At 37.6% G+C, this 21,597-nt stretch overlaps 1 protein-coding gene across 2 annotated transcripts in view; it reads left to right on the top strand.

The window, feature by feature from the left end:
- NAMPT (nicotinamide phosphoribosyltransferase) overlaps positions 1-20,908 on the top strand; it is a 29,972-nt gene extending 9,064 nt beyond the window's left edge. Inside the window, exons 2-12 of one of the 2 annotated variants that reach the window (XM_064422013.1) lie at positions 2,698-2,854; positions 4,136-4,239; positions 6,995-7,123; positions 7,565-7,723; positions 8,071-8,207; positions 9,999-10,224; positions 11,425-11,544; positions 14,072-14,089; positions 16,798-16,938; positions 17,085-17,219; positions 18,828-19,475. In XM_064422013.1, coding sequence (XP_064278083.1) covers positions 2,698-2,854; positions 4,136-4,239; positions 6,995-7,123; positions 7,565-7,723; positions 8,071-8,207; positions 9,999-10,224; positions 11,425-11,544; positions 14,072-14,089; positions 16,798-16,938; positions 17,085-17,219; positions 18,828-18,941 — 1,440 coding nt within the window. In that variant the 3' untranslated portion in view covers positions 18,942-19,475. Of the gene's footprint in view, positions 1-2,697; positions 2,855-4,135; positions 4,240-6,994; positions 7,124-7,564; positions 7,724-8,070; positions 8,208-9,998; positions 10,225-11,424; positions 11,545-14,071; positions 14,090-16,797; positions 16,939-17,084; positions 17,220-18,827 lie in introns of both variants that reach the window. The other variant, XM_064422014.1, reaches the window with a different exon arrangement.
- Positions 20,909-21,597: the final 689 nt, after the last annotated feature.

The following is a 21,597-nucleotide window of genomic DNA, read 5'->3' as shown; positions in this document are numbered from 1 at the left end:
GTTCCTAAAAGGAATGTACTCAAATGCAATAAGAAAAGGTGACACCAACTCAGTGGGTGCACTGTGCACCCTAAGCTAATTTGGGCATGTTACCATTTTGACAGAGAGAAACACGTAGCTGGAAGAGATGCCTTTGAACTGTCAAAGTCGAATATATTTTCAAGATGTGAGCAGAAGATGACACAGATTTTTTTTTTACAATATAGGTGTTGGCTTCAGTAACTTGCCCATAGTTGGTAAGTTGTATGAACTTTTTAAAAGAAGCCTGAGTATCCTATCTTGTGCAAATGTAGTTTTTATTGTTTGAACTGTTGTGATGAGAACAGCAGCATTGCTTTGGTTTGCTCTCAAGCTTGCCACAAGGAATTGAGATATTCATTTGGAGAATGGCTCCTGTTTGGGACATGTGCTGTGTACACTTGCAGCTGCTGAGCTCTGTGTCGAGCCTTTACTCTGAAATCACAAACTCAAAAGTCCAGTACCAGCAGTAAAACTGAGTGAAATTTTTCATGACATTGCTGTAACTTATCTTGGTGGCACCAGTGGGAAGGGAGGAGTTCCCACTCTCCGTGTCTTTACAGCGCTTGAGCATTCTAAGGATTTGTTACAGGATCTTTTTCTCAGAGTGCATTTAATACAATTTCTTGTAAAGGGTTTGTGTACATATATGTGTGTGTGTGTTCATGCACCCACTAGTTAGACATGTCAAATGGAGCCTATTTTTGTCTGCTCCATAGTAAAGACGAGAGGATGGTGTGTGTGTGTTTTATTTTGTGCAGGGATTTTGTTTTCCTTTAAATGCGATGATATCATGCAGAGAGTTTTCTTTGAGCTGGCAGTGTGATGTAGTTCTTGGAAGTTCTGCGTAGAACTAGAGAAGGGCATGTTGTAATTTGTGAAGTGAGATGTTTATTAATAGCTAGAACTAAATCTAAAAGCCAGGTTTTGTCTTTGGGTCTGACATTGCTACTCTTAGGCATTCTGCTTTTGAGTGGCTGTGGAATTGTAACAGAATAGGTTCGTGCTCCATTTAATGCCTGTGGTGCCATGCTTTGTTTGAAGTCGGGGCAGAAAACTTGCAATGACAAGCTTGGGTTTTATTTGATTGGCCTTGTAAACCTCATACAAGCAAAGACAATAGAATGATCTTTAAATTGACCTTTCTTGAATGTTTCCTTGCAGCATTGGAAACACAACCATAACAGCCTTGTGCTGGTATAGGAGAACCAAAAAATTCAGTGGAGTAGTTCATTGTCCAGTCTGAGTGAAATACTAAATTTAAAGGACATTTGAGAGGAGAAAGGAAACTGTCTTTTTAAAATCCTTTAACATACAGTTTTAGGAATACAGGTAATGCAACCTTCAAATATTTTTCTTGGAGAATGTGGGAGATATGTTTAAAAAATCAGGACAAGAAAGGAGAAAACAGTAAAACTATCCCTTTTCCAATTCCTTGTGGTATTAGAAACAGAAATTTTTAAGGTTTTGGGTAAGTAACAGCAAGGCACATATAATGAATTCATACTCTAACCTGTAAACATAGGAGTTTGAAAAAAATTCAGACATGAGTTTCCAACCATTTGAATTTTGTTCTGATGTACAGTGCTGCTTTCTCAGTTGTGGGAACAGTTTTTCCTTATGGAATGTATAGACTTAGTCACAGACTTTCCATCATAATTTAAGAAAACTCTTGATACCTTCGTTTGAGGATACTTTACCTTGATTTGTGTATTCTGTAATTTAAACATTGATAGTGCAAAGTTTACATCCTTGTGTATTCTTTTTGTTCAGTATGGAATTAAGGATTTTGCATGGAGTTTGCTTTTTACACATTGGAAGATAAAATTTTGCAGGTTTTGGGTGTTTAGAGTGTACTTATTTCAAATGCTGTTATTACTGAAAGTAAATTTCTGGCTAGATTTACTATGAGGAGCTCTGAAAAGCTGTAATAGTTGAATTTAGCATAACATTGTGTGTTACATGGCCAGTTTTCATGTAAAACACACAGGCAGCAACTCCTCATGCTTCCTTTATGTGATTTTTTTCAAAAAAAGCCCATCTAGCCAACTTTGTAGGGAGGTACAAAGCTCAGGTAGATTTTGGCAGCATTACTGACAGTAACGGGTTTGTAAACTGGCTTTGCTGTAACCAGGGTTTGAGAGACCCACTCTGCTGATGGGAATGGGACACTTGGGTAAAGGCCATTGCCACTGCCTTCTTCAGTCTGGGTGGCTTTTATCTGAGCTGTGGGATGGAAGCCTTCAAAACTGAAGTCAAATACAAGCAGGTGTTTGGTGGTGGCATGGAATTTTGTGCTTCCTGTAGCTGTTAGGCTTGGCCAAACTGTGGCAGAGCAAGAACTGACCTGGCACCTTGGTGTTCAGTGCTGCTCCTAAAATACTAGCCAGTGTCATTCCCAGTTAATCAAAGCCAGGTATCAGGGGAGGGGGAGGTTAGGGGGAAAGAAGACTAGATAAAGCAGCAGGGAATAACAGAGGGAAGTCAGTCTTTTGAACTGGAAATTGGAGGGGGTTAAAAACCTGGAAATTCTGTGAATACTTGTGTAGAATGTGAATGGATAAATAATCGCAGTCCAGAAGAGCTGGGAGTTACTTTTAAGCTTTAATGTATAAATATTATTTCTCTTGTGCTTTGTAGTGATGTTTTGAGTTCTTACTGAAGTTTTTCTTGATGTAGGTTACACACTACAAGCAATATCCACCGAACACAAGCAAAGTATATTCCTACTTTGAATGTCGTGAAAAGAAGACTGAAAATTCCAAATTAAAGAAAGTGAAATATGAAGAAACAGTATTTTATGGCTTGCAGTACATTCTGAATAAATATTTAAAAGGTAACTCTCTCAAATTCCAGTAAAACCTTTTCTCTAATTAAATATCTATCTTTTTCTCTAGCTTGTAGTCTTACAGTTGAAACAATTCCAGGTTATGCTGATAGACCACAAGTAGTGACATGCATAATATCTTATTTATGTGATTGTGAAAAAGTTGGTCACCCTCATAAACTGGTATTAACTTCTTAATCCAGACACCTCTCTATTACCTTTATTTATGCCAGTGGTGTATTAGAAATGAAAAGGTGTTCATGTTGCAACTTCAGTGAGCAAAATTGAAACAAATGGAAAGAGGCCAAAGCTGTGCATAGACTCAAAAGCAGAGAAGATTTGATGGAAAACACATTTTGCATTTTGAGCATTAACTTGAGTTCTGTATTTGCTGGTTTGTTTACTGTGTAAACCAATAATGATTTTAAATTTCCTTAAATTTTAATTTTCCCTAAATTTTTGATGGCCCTCAGCTTAGATCATTGAGTATGGCAGCTACATGTGAAAGTGATTTTTATAGTGATAATTTTAAAAGTAACATCTGAAAATTCCTTGGTGCTGTTTAAAATCTTTTTTGCCTTATGTACAAATATCACCTGTTCTGACCTGAGTGCATGTTGCCTTCTGCCAAGCTTTAAAGGAATACTTTAGTCATACATCTTATGTGATTTTGTCTTCATCCAAAAGACATCTCTGCCAATTCCACCAAAGATTGAAATTCTATTATAATCAAAACACTTGATAATTTTGTTTCTTTTGTCTTTAGCAATCTGAGGGTTGTTCTCTAAGGTAGATGACTGGCCCTAAGCAGCAGCATGCTTATTCAAATAATGTGGTTAGTCTGCTGGTTCCTAGAACTTAACAAGTGGTCAGTCAAAGGTTGGTTGCAAAGTCTCTCCATGGGGATTCTCCCTGGAATGGCATAGCTTAACCCTTGTGCTAGATATGCCCTTGCTGCATGTACCAGCTTGCACAATCAACACATTCCTCTGTGAAAAGCACTGCTGTTAAACCTCTTGACTGGTTTTTGACCGTCGTAAAAGAGTAATAATCTCAAAATTTTCCTGAGTCATCTGCAAACCACAAGTGTATTTTACCCTCATGGTTTCTTGAGCATTCTAATCTGTATAATAAATTAAAGTTTGGTTTAAACATTCTGCATCTGACACTGTCTTCATATCTTTATTGAAGGCATAGTAACTTTGCTGTGCCTCAACCCTTTTGTTATTTATTTTATCAGTTGATGAATATTGCAAGTTTCTAAGCTTTAATCTGTTTCTGAAACTCCAGGTAAAGTGGTGACCAAAGAGAAAATCAAGGAAGCCAAAGAAGTATATAGGGAGCATTTTCAAGATGATGTCTTCAATGAAAAGGGATGGAACTATATTCTAGAGGTAAAAAAAATTGCAAAAATAGTTGGAGATCATTGTGGCAGATTTCTGAATCAACTGTAGAATAAATATGACACTCTCTCCTTTTAATCTTGATAGTAAAGACTAGATAAATTTAGCTTTTCATGTTTAGTGTACAGGGAGTAGCAGCTGTCAAAGAATAATCATATAATTGTAATTCCTTGGAGAAAAGTAATTTTCATCCTTTCAGATGCCAGATGTGGCTTTGCAGGTAATAAGGATTTCTGGCTGCCATCAGCCAGCTCCTGTGAGTGACTGGGGGCTTGTTGGCAGGTCTCCATGTGTGATACAGCACTCAGTGGTTGCCTGCATCATTTACATTTCTTTCTCTAATAATCATTACAGTGTTTAATGCAGAAAGCATTGCAACTTCCTGGGTGTATAAATAGTTTGAGGAAATTCACGTTTTGTTCTGTTGTTTTGTAAATTTTTCAGAGACATGAATATTGAATTTTATTATAAAATACAAGGCTTGAGCACTTCCAAGACACAAAACCTTTCAACTTCAGTCTTTTCACAATTACCCTTTTCCCCTTTTGTTTAAAAAAGTGTTTGACTTCGAGTAATTGCAGACATCTCTTCTCTGTAAAAGCAGCAGATTCAGACTAATAGCATTCATCAGAGCTGTAATAATCTCTGCAGAGTAATTAAATGCTTAGTTTCATTGTGGGTTTTGGTGAGTGAATATTTTTGGCATTTGAAAGCCCCTTTTTTAGTCCTGTGCATTTATATTTCCCTGGATACCCTAATTGTATGTACTTTTATGGTGGCATCTTTGTTAATGTGTCTGGATGTCATTCTGCCACTGGGGTGGACCATGGGTGTGCAAGAGAAGAGTGACTGTCAACTAAGTGTTGCAAATGGCAGCAAGGTACATAAGCCCACAGTTTTCTAAGAGAGTTATGGAGAGGTTTGTAGAGGACCTGGAACCAGTTCAAAGAACTACAAATGTGAATTCAATCCATGTTTGTGTTTAAGCTACATTATACATTGTGAACTGCTTTCATCTGTGTTAAAGTAAGCTTGATCCCTCTTTGGATAAACAGAATTAATACGCTTTTAATTTTGCTTATCTGTCCTCACTGAGTTGTAATGTGGCTTGACTAAGTCCATTCAACTTTTGTTTTAGTCAAAATAAGCATTCCTGCATACCTTCTGTGTATTTCTATTCCTTTGTCAGGTTTTCTTATTAAAATTGTGTGTGTGTATTTATGTAGATAAAAACCCAAACATGATTTTCATGTCTTGATCTCATGTGCTGGTGGCTCTCAAACTGGAAGTGTATGTAGTCTTGGAGTCTTTGTGTGCCCTTTATGCACAGAGGCCCTGCTTGTGCTCCCTGAATTCCAGTGTGTGTTCACACACCTGGCCCTCTTTCTCCCTAGCTCAGTTGCCTCAGGTGTGGTGGGTAAGGGGGAGGGTGCAGGGGCTGTGTGAGTGAAGTGCCAGGATGAATTTGAAATGTACACCTATCAGCTTGTACCTGAGAAAAATGAATGGGTAAATACTGATAGGGTGAAGGGCTGGAAGAAAGAAAAGGATTTCCTGGAGATCAGTGAGCTGGTGTAAAGGCTGGAAGTTGGCAGGAATCGATGATGAGAGATGGAGATGGAAGTCCTGAATTGTGCAAGTCAAGTCTATCCAAAATTTTTGCCTAAGACTATAATACAGAGCCATGGCATGATCATATCACTTTTTTTCCATGGGCAAAATCAGCACCTACAGCAACTCTGAGATCTGTTCAGTTTTTTTTCACTTAATTATACTTTTGCCTTCATTGACTCATGAATAAATTATTTTGAGCCTTTTTGAAGGCTTTGTTGTCTTTTGTTAATCCATATACCTTCAAATCTGACAACTAGACCCTGTGTGGTATAAAAACACAGTTTGCTTCAGGTTATTGCATTTTTGTACAAACTTATAAACTGTAAAGTAGAGGAGATTTCTGATGTCTGTTGAGTACTGGAGAATATGTTTTGGTGCTACTTATGAATCTGTAATTTCTCTGAATTGATGCAATTTTTGTTGCCTTTAACAGGATATCTCATGGGAAGCTTTCTGTCAAAATATATTACCATCCAAAACATTTTCAGTATTGCTAGTACAGCTTGCAGAACTCTGTCAGAAAGTTATAATTAGTCTTCTAGAGTTGCTATTTGCAGGTTACTCTTTTTCAAAGGGCATATTTTACACAATGTTTAGTCCTTTGGGGATAAAAGACTGACAAAAGAGTGACATTCCAATATAAAACTCCATGTTTAGTGAGTAATTGAAATGAAAATATTCTCTAAAATAGTTATTAAATAGATCCTGCTGTAATAAATGAAGAAAGCATACATCTGTACTAAGCAAAACTAGTAGATTTTTAAAAATCTGGATAGTAGCTGAACTTTTTTTAGCTTACTGCGTGTGAAAGCATGGAAGAAAATTAGTAGTATTTCTTGTTCTGTGGGTAGAACTTATGTATTTCTATAGAATGCTTAAGCTTTCCTGGCTCAGTTTGCTCAAGGAATACAACTGATAAAGAGACTGGGTTTTAAGTTACATGATTTTTATCCTTTTTTGATAAATATGGATTTTTTAATTTATTTGGACTGGTGGGTTTATTTTTAGAGTTGAAAGAAATTAAGAAGAAAGCTTTTATTTACTCATAGCCTTCTATCCATTGCAGTTAAATAAAAGAGCTGTAGATTCTAATCTTTCCTGTTGTTTAATAACATCACTGTTTCTTACACAGAAATATGATGGCCATCTTCCCATAGAAATAAAGGCTGTTCCTGAGGGCTCTGTAATTCCCAGAGGAAATGTTCTTTTCACAGTAGAAAACACAGATCCAGAGTGCTACTGGCTCACAAATTGGATTGAGGTATGTTTTGGAAATTTAACACATTTTTTCTAAGTAAATACTAATGCACTTAAAGGTTGAATCCTGTATTGCTTTACAGGAAATCTCTGGCAACTTTCATTTTCTGCTTTAATTCTTTTCTGTAGTCATCTTACACAGACCTTTTTCCCCCACCTGGCAAGGGATCATAATAATTGTACAGGAAATTCACAGCAGTACTTTTATCCATAAGAAAGGAGGATGGGGGCAACTGTGTGTCAGTATTTTACTAGTGATAACTCCTGAGAAGGTCAATACCTTGCCTACCTTATAAAGGCTAATTACTTAAGCCCTAAAGCAAACTGTTGGAGGCATCAGTACTTTGAAAATAAATAGACCTTTTTGTGCCTGAATAAATGCCAGGTGGGCATTGTCAAGCTCTAAACAAATATGCACCTAACATTATGATGGATTTTGTTTTAGACTATTCTTGTGCAGTCATGGTACCCAATCACAGTGGCTACAAACTCTAGAGAGCAGAAAAAGATTTTGGCCAAATATTTGCTGGAGACTTCTGGCAGCTTGGAAGGACTGGAATATAAACTGCATGACTTTGGCTACAGAGGAGTTTCTTCTCAAGAGGTAAAACTGCTTGTCTAACAATTTGAAAAGTCTGATTGTTCCTAACTATGAAGAGTTGTAGATGTGGCTGTTAACCTCTGTGGCCCTGTTGTGCTCTGAAATTGTGAATGTACAGAACACTGTGCTTGGACTAAGTGTGGAGGGGGAGGTCTGGCGTGGGGGTGGGTACAGTGTCTGAACTGTGAGCACTAGACTGGAGAAGTTTTCTGTGTCTTCCCAGGGTGAGTGAATGAAGGGAATGTTGGTGAAGTGGGAATTGAGTCAGCCTTCCTGTTACAAACTAGTGCTAGGTGGTGACTGGAGGCTTCTGTATGTGGCATGGAAACTGACAGTCACATCTTCTTCAGACTGCAGGAATAGGAGCTTCAGCTCACTTGGTGAACTTCAAAGGAACAGACACTGTAGCAGGAATAGCATTAATTAAAAAGTACTATGGTACAAAAGATCCTGTTCCAGGATATTCTGTTCCAGCTGCTGAACACAGGTAAGATACTAGTCTAAGCCTTTCTAAGAATAGCTTAACAAAATATAATTCTTTTCTTGCCCCTCTTTGTATCCAGAAATAGAGCATACAGTGTTAGCCATGACTGATCCAGCTGTTGAAGCTGCAGTTCTGTACTGATGCCTCTATATGTTCTAGGGGCACATAAGTAGCATGGTTGTTCTTAGCTATAAGTGTATTTTACATGTTTTTAACTGTAACCTTGTTATCGGTGTCTTTTTAGAATAAGCTTGAAGGTGTATAGCCTATAGATGTTGAGGATTCTCATTATGAGCTTCAAATTTTGTTTTAAATATGAAATCATAAATTGACAAACTCTGAGTTGCAGTTCTGGACTCTCACAGTTCATGTTCTCCCTCCAGAAGAGGCAGTTGCTCTCAAGCTTCCCATCAGTATAACTTGTAATGGTAAATCCTTGCTATATCACTAAGAATGGTGAATGAGTTTTTAAGTGTAGGGAAACTGATCTCAAATATTTGAGAGACAGAGCTCTTACTTTTTTCCAATCCATGTCCTGTACAAGGTTGGGAATGAGTGCAAATCCTTGAATTTCAGTTGCATGTCTACACACTGAAATGAGAATATAAAACAAGGTTGGTTGTATGTTTCATAGTGAGCACAAAACCCAGGTAAATATTTACTATTGATTTTAAATAGTCATTATTCATTCAGGCTTAGATGAATAGCCCTTGTAGGGTAGTGATCATCTTTAAAGCAGCACTGCTTCATAGAACTTATGTACCATTGCTGTAGTGCTGCTCTAGAGCTCCTGCCTGACCAATAGACATGACAGTTTTTGTCTGAAATTTCTGATCATCAAAGCTACTGTAAAATATATTGTAATAAAAGCAAAAAGAAACGCATGGAGTCAAGATAAAGTGTCTTTTGCCCAGCGTATTAAAGTGGTGGTATTAGAACAGAGAGCTATCCTACTTAAAATTTGCCCACCAAATGCAGACTGCAGTCACCCTTTCCAAGTTAGTACACAAAAAGGTCTCATACAAGAGACCCAAATTTTTACAGAATTGTTTTACTGTTCCACAACCTCCAATACAAAGTGGTGTTCTGAGCATGGTGCTTGCCTGGTATGTCAGCAGGGCTCTTCTGAGTCTGGCCCAACTTCTGTGAAATAAAGTTTGTTTCTCTCCCTGCTACCATGATCTGGGACTTGTCCACACAGCAGATAATGCTGGAATTTTAAGGTGAAAATTCAGTGCCCACTGACTCTTGTGTTGTGCATGAGAGCATTTTTAGGTCTTTGCACACAAGTTAGTAAAGTCACTTATGTCAGCTGGTCTGAGCAGCTACTGCAGATCAACTGCATTTGGTAACTTACTACTGCTCTCAGCAGCTCTGGTTTATGTGCTCACCTGTGGCCTTGTGCCAAGGGTAATGTTCTGAGGTTCCTCTAGAGGACTGTTGTATAAGTGAGAATATTTGCTTTATATCACTATTAAAAAAGAAAAAATTCTGTTTTCTTCTTTATATTTTTCTAACACATGGTGAGGTGCTTCATTCCAAACTTTCCATTTTGTAGCATGAAGTTGTCAGAGCAGATGTTCTGTCCTTGCATCTGTAGTTCCCTGTCTGAATTAAATCTGTTTATTTAGTATATAGTGTATTTATAATCCGTGCAACACAGAGCTGATAAGCACATAGTTTCTGCTGTTGTGTAATCATACTGCTCATCATTGTCTCGAACTGTTGCTGGAAGGAAATAGAGAATGACATGTAAATGCAATTCTAATGTGAATTTTTCAATTGCCTTTGCAGTACCATAACAGCTTGGGGGAAAGATCATGAAAAAGATGCTTTTGAACACATAGTAACACAGTTTTCTTCAGTGCCTGTATCTGTGGTTAGTGACAGCTACGACATTTACAATGCCTGTGAGAAAATATGGGGTGATGACCTAAGGCATATAATTGAAGCCCGAAGTCCAGAGGCACCACTTATTATTAGACCAGATTCTGGGAATCCCCTTGACACTGTTCTAAAGGTAATCCTTTCTTGGATTCATTTGTATACAAGATTGGGAGGGCAGTTGTTTGTTTGTTTTTTTTTTGTAATGACTGGCTAGCAAACATAGCTAACTAGCTCTAACTTGGTATGCATTGTATATATTTGATGCTGGCTAATTTGGACCTATGAAAAATGTGAATGTTTATTTCACCTCAGTATATATATGGGAGCTCTTTTGCAGTCCAAATAGTTTCACATTTTTCATCAATTCCATTCTTATATATGGTTCTTAAAGCTTTACAAGTTACCAGTTTTTTGCTGATGTAGTGATGTTGGAATGCTTTTATGAAGAGAAACTTTTATCACTTAACAAATGCAATGGGAAACCACTTCAGTGCTAGTAAATGCCAGGTCAATAACAATTCTTATTACTAAGTTTAGGTATCTTGGCATCCCATGTTAATGTAATTCATGATTTTGTGCTATAAATACATGTGTAGCCCTCTTCTCTCTTTTATAAGATGTGCATTTAAGTCAGTGGCACTGACTCCACATTGAAAAATGCTTCTTGCCTCATTGCTTTGTAGAAGCATAATGATTGTTTCAGTTTCATAATAAAAGCTGTTGATACCTCTGAATTTGAGTAACTGTCAGCACTGTCCAAGTAAGAAGGTAAGGGCAATGTTAGTTACATTGTTATTAATATATATATATTAGTTACATCTATCAAATTAGATCTATACAGATTTAACACTTTTTTTTTTCCTTTGGGATAAGTGGCATATCACAAATAGGAACTCTGAATTATCTTTATCAGAGCTGATAGGAAAATCTCCTAGCTGAAGTGTTTCATTTTAAATATTTATGGCTTACAAAATCGTAAAAAACTGAAAGCCTCATCCACCATCTTAAGGGAGGTCAAAAGAAGAGCAGAATCTTCAGCTGACACATTTAATGGCAGAAAGTCACATCAAGCAAAGGGAGAAGGAGGGGAAGCATGATTCTCATTAGCTCTTGGGTGCAACTTCTTAAAGACCATATTGTCTGTGACTGCTTCCACCACAATGGCTGGCATGCTTTTATTGTGTCTGTGGATAGATTTAGAGCAGGTTTATGTGGGTATATTTATGGACTTATTTTAATTTTTTGGAAAAAGCATGACACAAATGTGGAAATAGTTCAAAAATAAAAACCTGCCATTCCAATAAAGAAACAATCTTCTTTCCCTTTCCAATAGGTCTTGGAGATCTTGGGGAAGAGGTTTCCCATTACAGAGAATTCAAAAGGCTATAAGTTGTTGCCACCGTATCTCAGAGTTATTCAAGGGGATGGTGTGGATATCAACACATTGCAAGAGGTAGGAGATCTGTTCATGTGTCAGGGTGACACTGAAAAGGTTGATATTTAATCTGGACTCTGTTACAACTAGTCAGATGTTGCAGCAGAGACTGCTGACCCCGCCCTTGCCCTTCATTCCAGACACTGGCAATGATATCATAATGCATAAAACAAATTCATTAATACTCCACAGGAAATTATTAAGATGCATAAAAACCCCTAAAAGGCATTTTCTAATCCCCCTGTTGTAAACCTTCTCTTTCCACTGTGTCTCCTTTTGTTTGCTTTCACCATGCTTGTCAAGTCTCATTGAGATCAAAATCTGGCAGTGTTTGGTCATTTCATTGATGTCTAAGGCACACTGCATGATCACTGTGCTGCAGCAGTAGTAGTAATTAACTGGTTTGGCTCATTAGTTAGTTGTGTACCATCTGAAGTCTGCTTGTTGACATATTGATCATGTAGTTTTGAAGGAGACTTTTTAAAACCTAGGGTAAGGAAAGCGAATTCCTTTATCAAGCAACTAGTGGACTAAGGATTAGTTGAAAAACCTGAAAATATGTGTAAAAGATTAGGCTATAGTCTGAGTCAAAATTGCAATTTTTCCAAGACATAAATTATTCACTAAATTCTGCACACTTGAAATAAGTCATAAATTCACCACTATTGACTAGAGGTAGATACTGGGTAATACAATATGGCTATAAAGGTATAAACTGCAGTAACTACAGATGACAAAGGGCATGGAAGAGGAAGAGCATTTGACTTTGTCTGGTTTGTCCTGAGTCTTTCATCTTCAGCTGTATTAGAGTTCAAAACCAGAAATAAGTTGAATTAAGATTAATTTTACTTGACTTCATTGACACTTGTCTTAGCTTTCTAGACAGACACATCTTTAGGTTCTTCTCAACAAAGCTGACTTTTGCTTCTTCTTAAAACCATGAGCAAGGGAGGTATCAGCTTTGGGTTTTAATTAGTCTGAAGCCATCTGCATGTCTAACGTGGGCACATGATGTGAACCTCAATGACAGAACTCAGATTTGTCACTCAGATCCCTAGAGAGCAGTTAATACTGAGATTGTAATCTGATAGACCAACTGTAGTGCAGTCATGCTCGCAGTTTTTCCCCCCAACAGCCTTTAAAGTAAATTCTATTCTATTTTTTTTTGTCCCATGTGGCTCTTTGAGAATGTATAACTATGCTAATATGCTTAACATAACACAAGCATGAGAGGTTAATAGCTGGAAACAGAGTCTAATCATTACATAGCAGGGGAAGACACTCTGTTAAAGAGAGCAAAACCCACACAGAAGAAAAACATTTCTGCTTGTTCTGAACAATGATCTAACAGAGCTCATGCCTGTGTTAGGAAAGTATGTTAGGAAAGATTTTCATGAATTGTGGGAGGACAGAAACTGGACTATTCTCTCTTGTGAGGAACTCTTTTTCTAAGTTATACTGGACAAAATTGAAAGATGTCATATAGCATTGATTCTAATTGAATATTAAAGCAAGTATTTAAAAATCTTTGTACTAGAGTGAAAAATACTGTGCTCTCTAACCTCTTAATAGAGCAGTAAAACAATTGCAACAGTTAATGGGAGAGGATGGGAGGCAGAATAAGCAATCCTTTGTTCAGGTAATCTGCCTGTTTATATATTTTCCTTATGGAGCTGCAATTGATTATATCTACCTGTAACATGCAATAAAAGAGCAGAAGATCCAGTTCCCCAAGATATACAGAGCAGGCAGATTACTGCTGCCCAGTGGCATCTTCTCATTTCTTCCTGACTCAAATCTTGCTGGGCCTCATGTCATTGAACCACTGGTCATTAAAACAGTTTAGACCACACATGTAGCAGCAAACTAACTTAGCCAAAAGGAGACTTTGGGCTAAGCCACTTTTGTGGTTTAGTGAATTAAATTGCACCCCAGAAAGGGGCTAATACTCACCAGCACTATGCAGAAGAAAACAGACTTGTTTTGAGCTGGGAGAAAGGGGCAGGAAGGAAAGTGACATTTCTCATCTGACAGCAGCAAATTAGGTTGGAGCAAAATGACCATGATATTGCAACCTAATTTTAGTTTTATTTAAATATTGTGAATCTCTTAATCCTTTTATGTCAGCAAACCCCAGGTTTTACCATGCTGACTTGTAGAAGATTGGATAATAGCATAACATTAAAAAAATCCCTAAAACAACAAACAAAACCCAAAATAAAACAACCCACCAAAACTGGACCAACACAATAATTAATTGTTTTCCAAAAGGCGTTTACATGAATAAATACAAATGTATCACTGTGGCCATCTTTTTTGCCCCTCTTGTAGCCTGTGCAAGATTTTATTCCAAATAATCTATATCAGCTTTCAATTCTAGGCATGAATTATTGTTACAGATCAGATGAAAGGTAATGGGTACAGTAGGAAAGTCTAAAATGGGTAATGACCAATAGTCTGATTTAGCTATCCAAAGTAGCTGAAACAACAATATAGAAAACAACTCAGAGTATAAACTGGATTTTAAAATTCTTTGTTTTAATAGGGGATGCTGGTAGAACAGGTAAGGAAACTTTTTTGACTTTCTTTGCATTTTCACTTTTAAAAATCATTCCAATCTGCTAACTCCACAATATACTACACTTTCAAAGGATTTTCTTTGAACATTCAATTTCCAGATGTCTTTAAATTTTTATACAAAATAAATCCTCTAATCTGGAGTCACAGTTCATGTATTAATCATGCTCATAATGGTCAGAGGAAGCTGGTGGAAACCTTGACACCTGAATTGTTCTCCCTGTATAGGTTTGAAAGTATGAAGCAAAAAATTCTTCTGTATTGGTTTCCTTTGGGGGCGGGCTTCAGTTGTTTCAGATCTCTTCCTTTTATTCTTCCCTATTACCACTGTTGTTTGCCATCTCTTCTCCATAAATAAGGCAGTAATAGTAATATCTGGGCCTTGGCTGTGGGTCACTGGTACAGTCAGAGCTGTCTTTCACCTTAGTCTGGATTTCCCTTCCCCTCCTCACCAGACAAAGATCAGTCTAAGTAAGCAAGTCCCTTGAGAGAGTGGAAAGCTAGAAGCCAGTTCATCACCCAGAATAAGTGAGGAGTGTGTCTGTAGCATGAGATGAACAAACCATCTGTAAATGAGAGCAGAACACGAGCTGAGAGGGGGTTCACCTTTCTTCTCACCAGGCACAGGGCTAGGCAGCCACGGCCCAGCTATGCTGTGCTGGCACTAACATCTGTTAACCTGCAGGTAGCAATTAACATTGCCTCAGCCTCACGGGCCTTGGTGTAGGGTGTTGTTTGTACCAGGCAGTTCTTACCTTGCAGGTGTGCTCAGGTGAGTTCAGTGTCATTCCTGCCTTTGCAACTGCACGGTGAGGAGAGCAGAGCACTGGCTCAGGCTGGGCCAGCAGTTCACACAGCTGCAGGCTTGCTCAGGGTCTGGACACAGCCAGAGGCCACGTGGAGCTTACCTGTATTTACTCTTAAAAGACAGATAAGTAGAGTCCATATCCAGGCCCAGTTAAATCTCATTTCTTATGGCACCTCTGTGCTTTGTTCTCAAGTAGAAGGTGTACAAAGTACCATTTCTTACCCTTCCTTTGTCAGCTTTAGTTACTTTTAGGTACATAAAGGAGAATTTAATTTCACTTGTTTATCTTTCCTGAGTACCTCTTTTAACTGCTTCCAGGAGAGTGTAATCACTGAAAATAAAGACAGCTTCTGCTCTTGGTCACTGAGAAGGTATGATGCCTACTGCTAAAATCCACAGGACTGTCCTGTATTTAAGAGGGCATTTGTTCAAGATTCAAAGCTTTCAGAGGGCTCTCTTCAGTAGAAGTCATGGTAGTAGAGCTTGAGATTAATTTTGCTTGGCTTGCTGAGTGAGTCTGAGTAAGTTGGTACCACTGGAATGATGGAAACTCACTGATAAGATTTCTCCTGGGGAGATCTGTGACAGGGAAGGTGTGACAGGGAATCTGTGTAGTGGGAAGGTGTTCCCAGCATGCCCTGAGAAGGGCATGGACTCTGCTGTCCATGTGTCCTGTTGACTGGCTCTGTCAGGCATTCAGACTGAGAGTATCTGTGAAGGTAGTCTGCATGTGACTAAGTGCATAAACTAAATACCAGTGTGCTCTTCTGTTTACACTACCAGTTTGTTACAGTATGAAACTGGAATTGTGTTTTCTGTTTTTTTCTCCCCTCTTTTGAGCCTTAGCTGTCCATTAAAAAAGCAGCTTGACATCAGTAGCTCCTGAAACAGTTCTGTTCAGTGTTACTCTGGCATTTTTTCTTGATGCAGGACACTAAGATTGCCCAAAATATTACCAGATTTATGACTATGCTGATTTTTGAAATGTTCTTCCATTCTGCTTCTCATCTTCCTGTTTTTCTAGATGGATGGTACTTTGCTGTCTCACCCACTCTGGTTTTCTCACCTGCTTTTGATAGTAAATGTTAGGAGAAGAGAGTTTGGACTCCTGTTCTGGGGCTGTAACCATCATTTCAGGCTGTCATAAGAGTAACAGATTAGGGAAACAAGTCCTGGCCCTTTATGAGCATGACTAAATGAGCACCCATTACTCCAGGCTGGAGGATGTCACATTTGTCAGGGCAGAATCCGGGTGGAGGGAAATGATGCAGTGATTTTTGCTTCCACTGTTGATAGCAGCACAGTTCACATTGAGCTGTACCTCCTGGAGAAGGTGGCAAAGCAAACTCTGTGAGCAGTTTTGTGTATTTTCATTTCCCATCTTTGTCTAGAGTAAGATCAGCAAGTTCAATGAGATTTTCAAGAGAATTGCTCTGTTCAAGTCATTGGGCAGAGAGGGTAATAACTTTCTGGAGGTGAGCAGGATGGCTGCATTGTTTCAGGATACAGGCTCTGCTTCCAGGTCTTTCCATAATTCTGAGAAATTGGAAGGCTCTGAAATACTCCCATGAAGTCTCTTATTTTCTTTAGAGCTCTGTTTCTCTGGGCATTGCCTCACTGTGCCACTCTTCCCAGTTTGGGAAGTATATGTGCTGGCCTGGTAATTGTGTTACAGCAAAAGCTTTCCAGTTCCACGCTGGAGCTGTAAATAAAAATGCAAACAATGTCCCAAGTACTGACCAAATTAATACATACATCTCCTGGAAACTGAATGTTAGTTGGCTTAATTGTCTGTAAAAGCATCTTGTTAAAGTAGTATAATATTTTTATGGGAAAATGGCATGGCCTAAAAGTATTCTCCATCATAATTTTCTTTTTCTTATTAGATTGTGGAGGGAATGAAGAAGAATAAATGGAGTATTGAGAATATTGCCTTTGGATCTGGTGGAGCTTTGTTGCAGAAACTAACCAGAGACCTCTTAAACTGTTCCTTCAAGTGTAGTTACGTGGTGACCAACGGCCTTGGGGTATGTCTCTGTACAACTTCTACCACTCTGCTTTCTGGAGAGGCCTCCCCATTTGAAAACCTGTTTGACATTTCCTGTTACGTTACCACCATCTGCATTAGGTCCCACAAAGCCCTTTCCTCCTAAAAAAATCCTCTTCATTTTAGATAAATGTCTTCAAAGATCCTGTAGCCGATCCCAACAAAAGGTCAAAGAAAGGACGGCTGTCGTTGCATAGGACACCTGCTGGAGAGTATGTGACACTTGAGGAAGGCAAGGGAGATCTCGAAGAGTATGGACAGGTATGAACTTCCAAAATCTATTGTATCACTCTTCATGCAAAAATAGACTGAGAAATAGCAGATTATAACTTAATTTCAGAAGTTATTTCTGATCTGTCATTTTGTTCAACTTCCATCTTATTACCTCAAAAATTACCTCAGTAACAGCAGAATGTTAGAATCACAGTAGAATGTTCAGGCTTTACAATTACAGATCTTTGTCCTTTTTTTGTCTTCATAAACACAATAACATTACTACTTTTCCCAAAACTCAAGTCTCAGTGTTGCAGAATATATACTGGCCAGGTAATTTTGTTTGGCCAATGTTGCACAATTTGAGTAGTGACCCCAGCTGGAGGTAGAACAGCTGTAACTTCTTTAGCAAGAGTGTAACTTTAATTCAGCTGGAACTAAAATGTGTTTCTACTTCCTCACTGAGATTTTTTTAATAGTTCCTTCAGGAGTTTGTGCTCTGTACACAGAGTAGTTCCACAGTTTTTAAAGATGTACATTTTAACCAGGAATTCAGTTTCCCTGTGAATTCTTTACAATTGCAAAAGGAATGCTATTTCTATGAAATAAGCACAAACTTTATGCCAATCTCAGGCTTTCAATGTGATATGTCTTGTGTTTCAGCGTCCAACAGTGAATCATTAAACTGCATGTTGAGTCTCTTCCCAAATTCAGAGGACTGAAAATAAGTTGTCAAATTGCACTTCTGCTTTTAGAAGTCAAAGGTTTTCTGGTATACAGAAGCTGGTTTTGTACTGCTAGGCACACTGCTTTACATAACTGTAAGCCTAAAAGTTAGATCTCTGAGAAATTTCAAGATGAAAAAACCTGATTTACACACAAAGACCTTATGTAAATTTGAAACTTTTTTCTATGCACATATTCCTGTACATATGTTAATTATGAATTTTCATACGTATGTAGAGAGGGGAGGACCTAATGGTGAGAAATCTCTTCAGCACAAACTACGAGACTTTGGCTCTGAAATTAGGCAATATGTTGTCCCTTCATTTTTGTCAGGTGAAATTATTCATTAAAAAAGTTTTGGTCCCAGGAAATTAGCGGGTCATTGCTGTGGTACCAGTTCTGGGACTCCCTGGAAATGACAGGGAAATGTACCCTTCTTTGGGCCCATTTCTCTAAAGCCACAGGTCCTTGCAGTAGGTCACCAAATGCAGTGGCTGCTCAGTGTTGCTGCTGTGCTGACTTTTGAGGAAAGATTTTTTTTTTTTCTTTCCTTTTTTTTTTTTTTTTCCCTAGAGGAAAAAAATACTTCATTTAAACCTCTGTAATTGAATTGTATTTGACTGGTTGTGTGTCACCTTTCTTACAAACAGCTCTAGCAAGGTGTATTGAGTGTGTGTTTTGCTTTGGCCAGGTGCAGATACCACACTCAGGGGACTGGTCAGCACAAAGCTGCTGTCTGTGCACAGGATGACCCAAGCCCTTTCTTCTGTGTAACCATTAGTGAAAGGTGTCAGAAAAAGCTGTCAAGATTTAGTATCTTGACAGTCTGAAGTTCCAGCCTTTTCAGGCTGGGTTTGTGTGCTTGCTTTGGAGTTTGTGTAACCTGTGTTTGCCAGACCACTCTTGCTAAAATAGTGGTGTTTCTTGCAGGATCTGCTCCACACTGTATTTAAGAATGGAAAGGTAACGAAGTCATATTCATTTGATGAAGTAAGACAAAATGCCAGGCTGAAGAACAGTGAATTACAAACGACATCTCACTAAGTTCCATTCCATGTCTGTGTATGTGTGTGTAACTAGTTCGTACTGCATAGCTACTGTTTTATTGTACAGATTGTGTGTTTGTGTTTTATGACATTGTAGCCAAATTATTTGTTGGTTTATGGACATACTGCCCTATCTTTTGCCAGTCTTTAGAAGATGAAATCAGGAAATGGTACTTAACTTGTAAAACATATTTAATGCTGAAGTGTGCTTTTTAGGGCCCTTTGCCAGTAGTGATTCAATCTGGTATTGATCTTTTCACAAATGAGACAGAGCTGCAAAACTTTTTTATATATAACAGAATATCACAAAATGGATTTACATAAAATTATCATGATTGCTTTATGTTTATATTTAACTTGTATTTTTGTACAAACAAGATTGTGTAAAATATATTTAAAGTTTCAATAATTAAGTCTTTCCAAGTTTTCATAATTTTTATGAGCACAGACTTTCAAGAAAATATTCAGTGGGGGGGGGGAATCCATTGCCTTTTGTCCATTAATCAGCAAATAAAACATGGCCTTAAAAGTTTGTTGTGACATTGTTCCATTTGACAACTAAATCAGGACTCGTATCTCAAGATCCCATAGAGTTGCTGACCTCACCATTTCTTGTAGTTGTCTGTATTAGTAAATCTGCATTAAACAAAATTACTGTTCTTTTTAGAAGGTTTAGGTATTACTGACCTTGCTGGCACAGTAAGGTATGTAAGTGAAATGCCAAATTTGAAAGGATTCTCTACTGCAACTTAACTTGCCAAGTCTATCCCACTTGGTATATGCACCTCAATATTTTAAGAGTAAAGTTTTTAAGAGATCTCCTCTTCCACTATAGAATATATGTGTAAAATACAGAAGCGGTGTATTTTAAAGTAATTACACTTCTGGGTTTATTTTTCATATACTGTAAGTGACATGAATTTAAAGCAAAATACTGGACTGGGTAGTGCACTTTTTTACTTTTTTGTATTTTTTTCATTGATTTGCCTTTTCTCAGACTGGATGTTAAATTGTAAAAATGTTTAACTATTTTTGTTAACAACTTTAATAAAACTATGCTAGCCAAACTCCTACATGAATGGCAGACCTGTTTCCCCTTCTCACCACATCCTTTTGGGGTGAGGAGGGGCTTTTATTTTGCAGAGGGTAACTGTAAAACAATGTGTTTGAGAGATACTTTTGAACTGTCTGCACTTGATTGTATTTGCTCTCTGCATATGCTTGCTATAAGTATCTGCTGGAAAATGAAACTGTTGAGGATTTTATTTGAGAAGCTATGTAGTAACCTCTGAAATATTTGATAGTACTGTAGGATGGCTCTCACTAGAAAAGTACCTCCCTAACTTAAAGACAAAAAACAACAGCAAAAGCAAACAGTTCCTGTTCTGCTGGTGATCATCTATCACCCAATTGCTTAATATACTGATGTTATTAATGCTTCTAATTAGTAGATGATGTTACTGGAAAATGTTAAAGCCTAAGATAATTTAAGCCTACAAAGTTTTATAAAACATGCTTTTAAAGGAAGATTGAAAAGCCATACTTCATTGTTCTTACTCTCTCACCAAAAAGGGCCACATCAAGGCATCCATAATATTTCCAGGGTTTGTGGTTAAGATGTTTATGCCCAGTCTAAATAGTTCTTGTTAATAAAAACCTGTTTTTTTCACTTGTAGTGTATGTAATTATACATTTAAGTGATGTATTGTTTCAAGAATAGTGTTTTAGTAAAACTAAATGCTGACCTTTGACACTGAGGAACTGCCTTCCCTTAGATATTAATTATATTGTTTGGTTTTGGCCCGGAAAGATTTTCAATCTGGACTTAGGATCAGTAGCAGGTAAATAGTACAGAGCCTATTTCACTCCTCCACATGTGTACTTGGGAATTTTATGATGTATGGTTTAAAAAACAATAAAGTAAATGCTGCTTTCATTCTGTACCAATAAAAATTTTGATAACTATTGACTACCCATAACTGATATTTTTGTACTTGAGAACTGAGGATATACTGTGGAAGCACTGTTTTCATGTGTACCATGAAATACATTGTAATTGTTCAGTATTGTCTAAAACTTTTCAGCTTATTAGTTGGAAACACAAAGCAAATTCTCTACTTGTGCATGTCACTTTCAGAAAGTTGTAACGTCACTCATTTTATTAAATGTTAATAACTTTAAAAGGGGGGGAAAAAAGAAAAACACCTGGTGCTATTCTGACCTGAACACTTGTCTCTCTGTGTTTGCAAGTTTGACATTCTGGGCATCGAGGGGTTGACAGAAATTACTGCAGTGCTTGAACCATACAATATCCTAATTCTTCCACATGAAAGCAAACAGCATGTTTGTTTGCTTTAAATTACTAGATTTGTAGTCATTGATATATTTTAATTATCCCCATTTCATAATATAATACAGTATTTGTATTTAAAAATAGGAATTGGGAATTTTGTGTTTAATACTCTGATTTGTAACCATATTTAGAGTAAGAAATGGATTTTGTAAGACTATTTTTTTTCTTCAGCTGCATGGTTATTAAAAAAAAAAAGATACTTTTTTGGTACTTTGAAAGATCTGAGGAGAGAACAGAAGAGTACTTAACTGTTTGATTTGCCAAAATCAAAACAAAGCTTAAACAGTTCTTTTCTTATAGG

The sequence above is a fragment of the Passer domesticus genome, chromosome 5 (assembly GCF_036417665.1).
Source record: "Passer domesticus isolate bPasDom1 chromosome 5, bPasDom1.hap1, whole genome shotgun sequence".
Classification (NCBI taxonomy): domain Eukaryota; kingdom Metazoa; phylum Chordata; class Aves; order Passeriformes; family Passeridae; genus Passer; species Passer domesticus.
The sequence above is the reverse complement of the archived record's forward strand: the minus strand, read 5'-3'. Positions and strand labels throughout refer to the sequence as shown.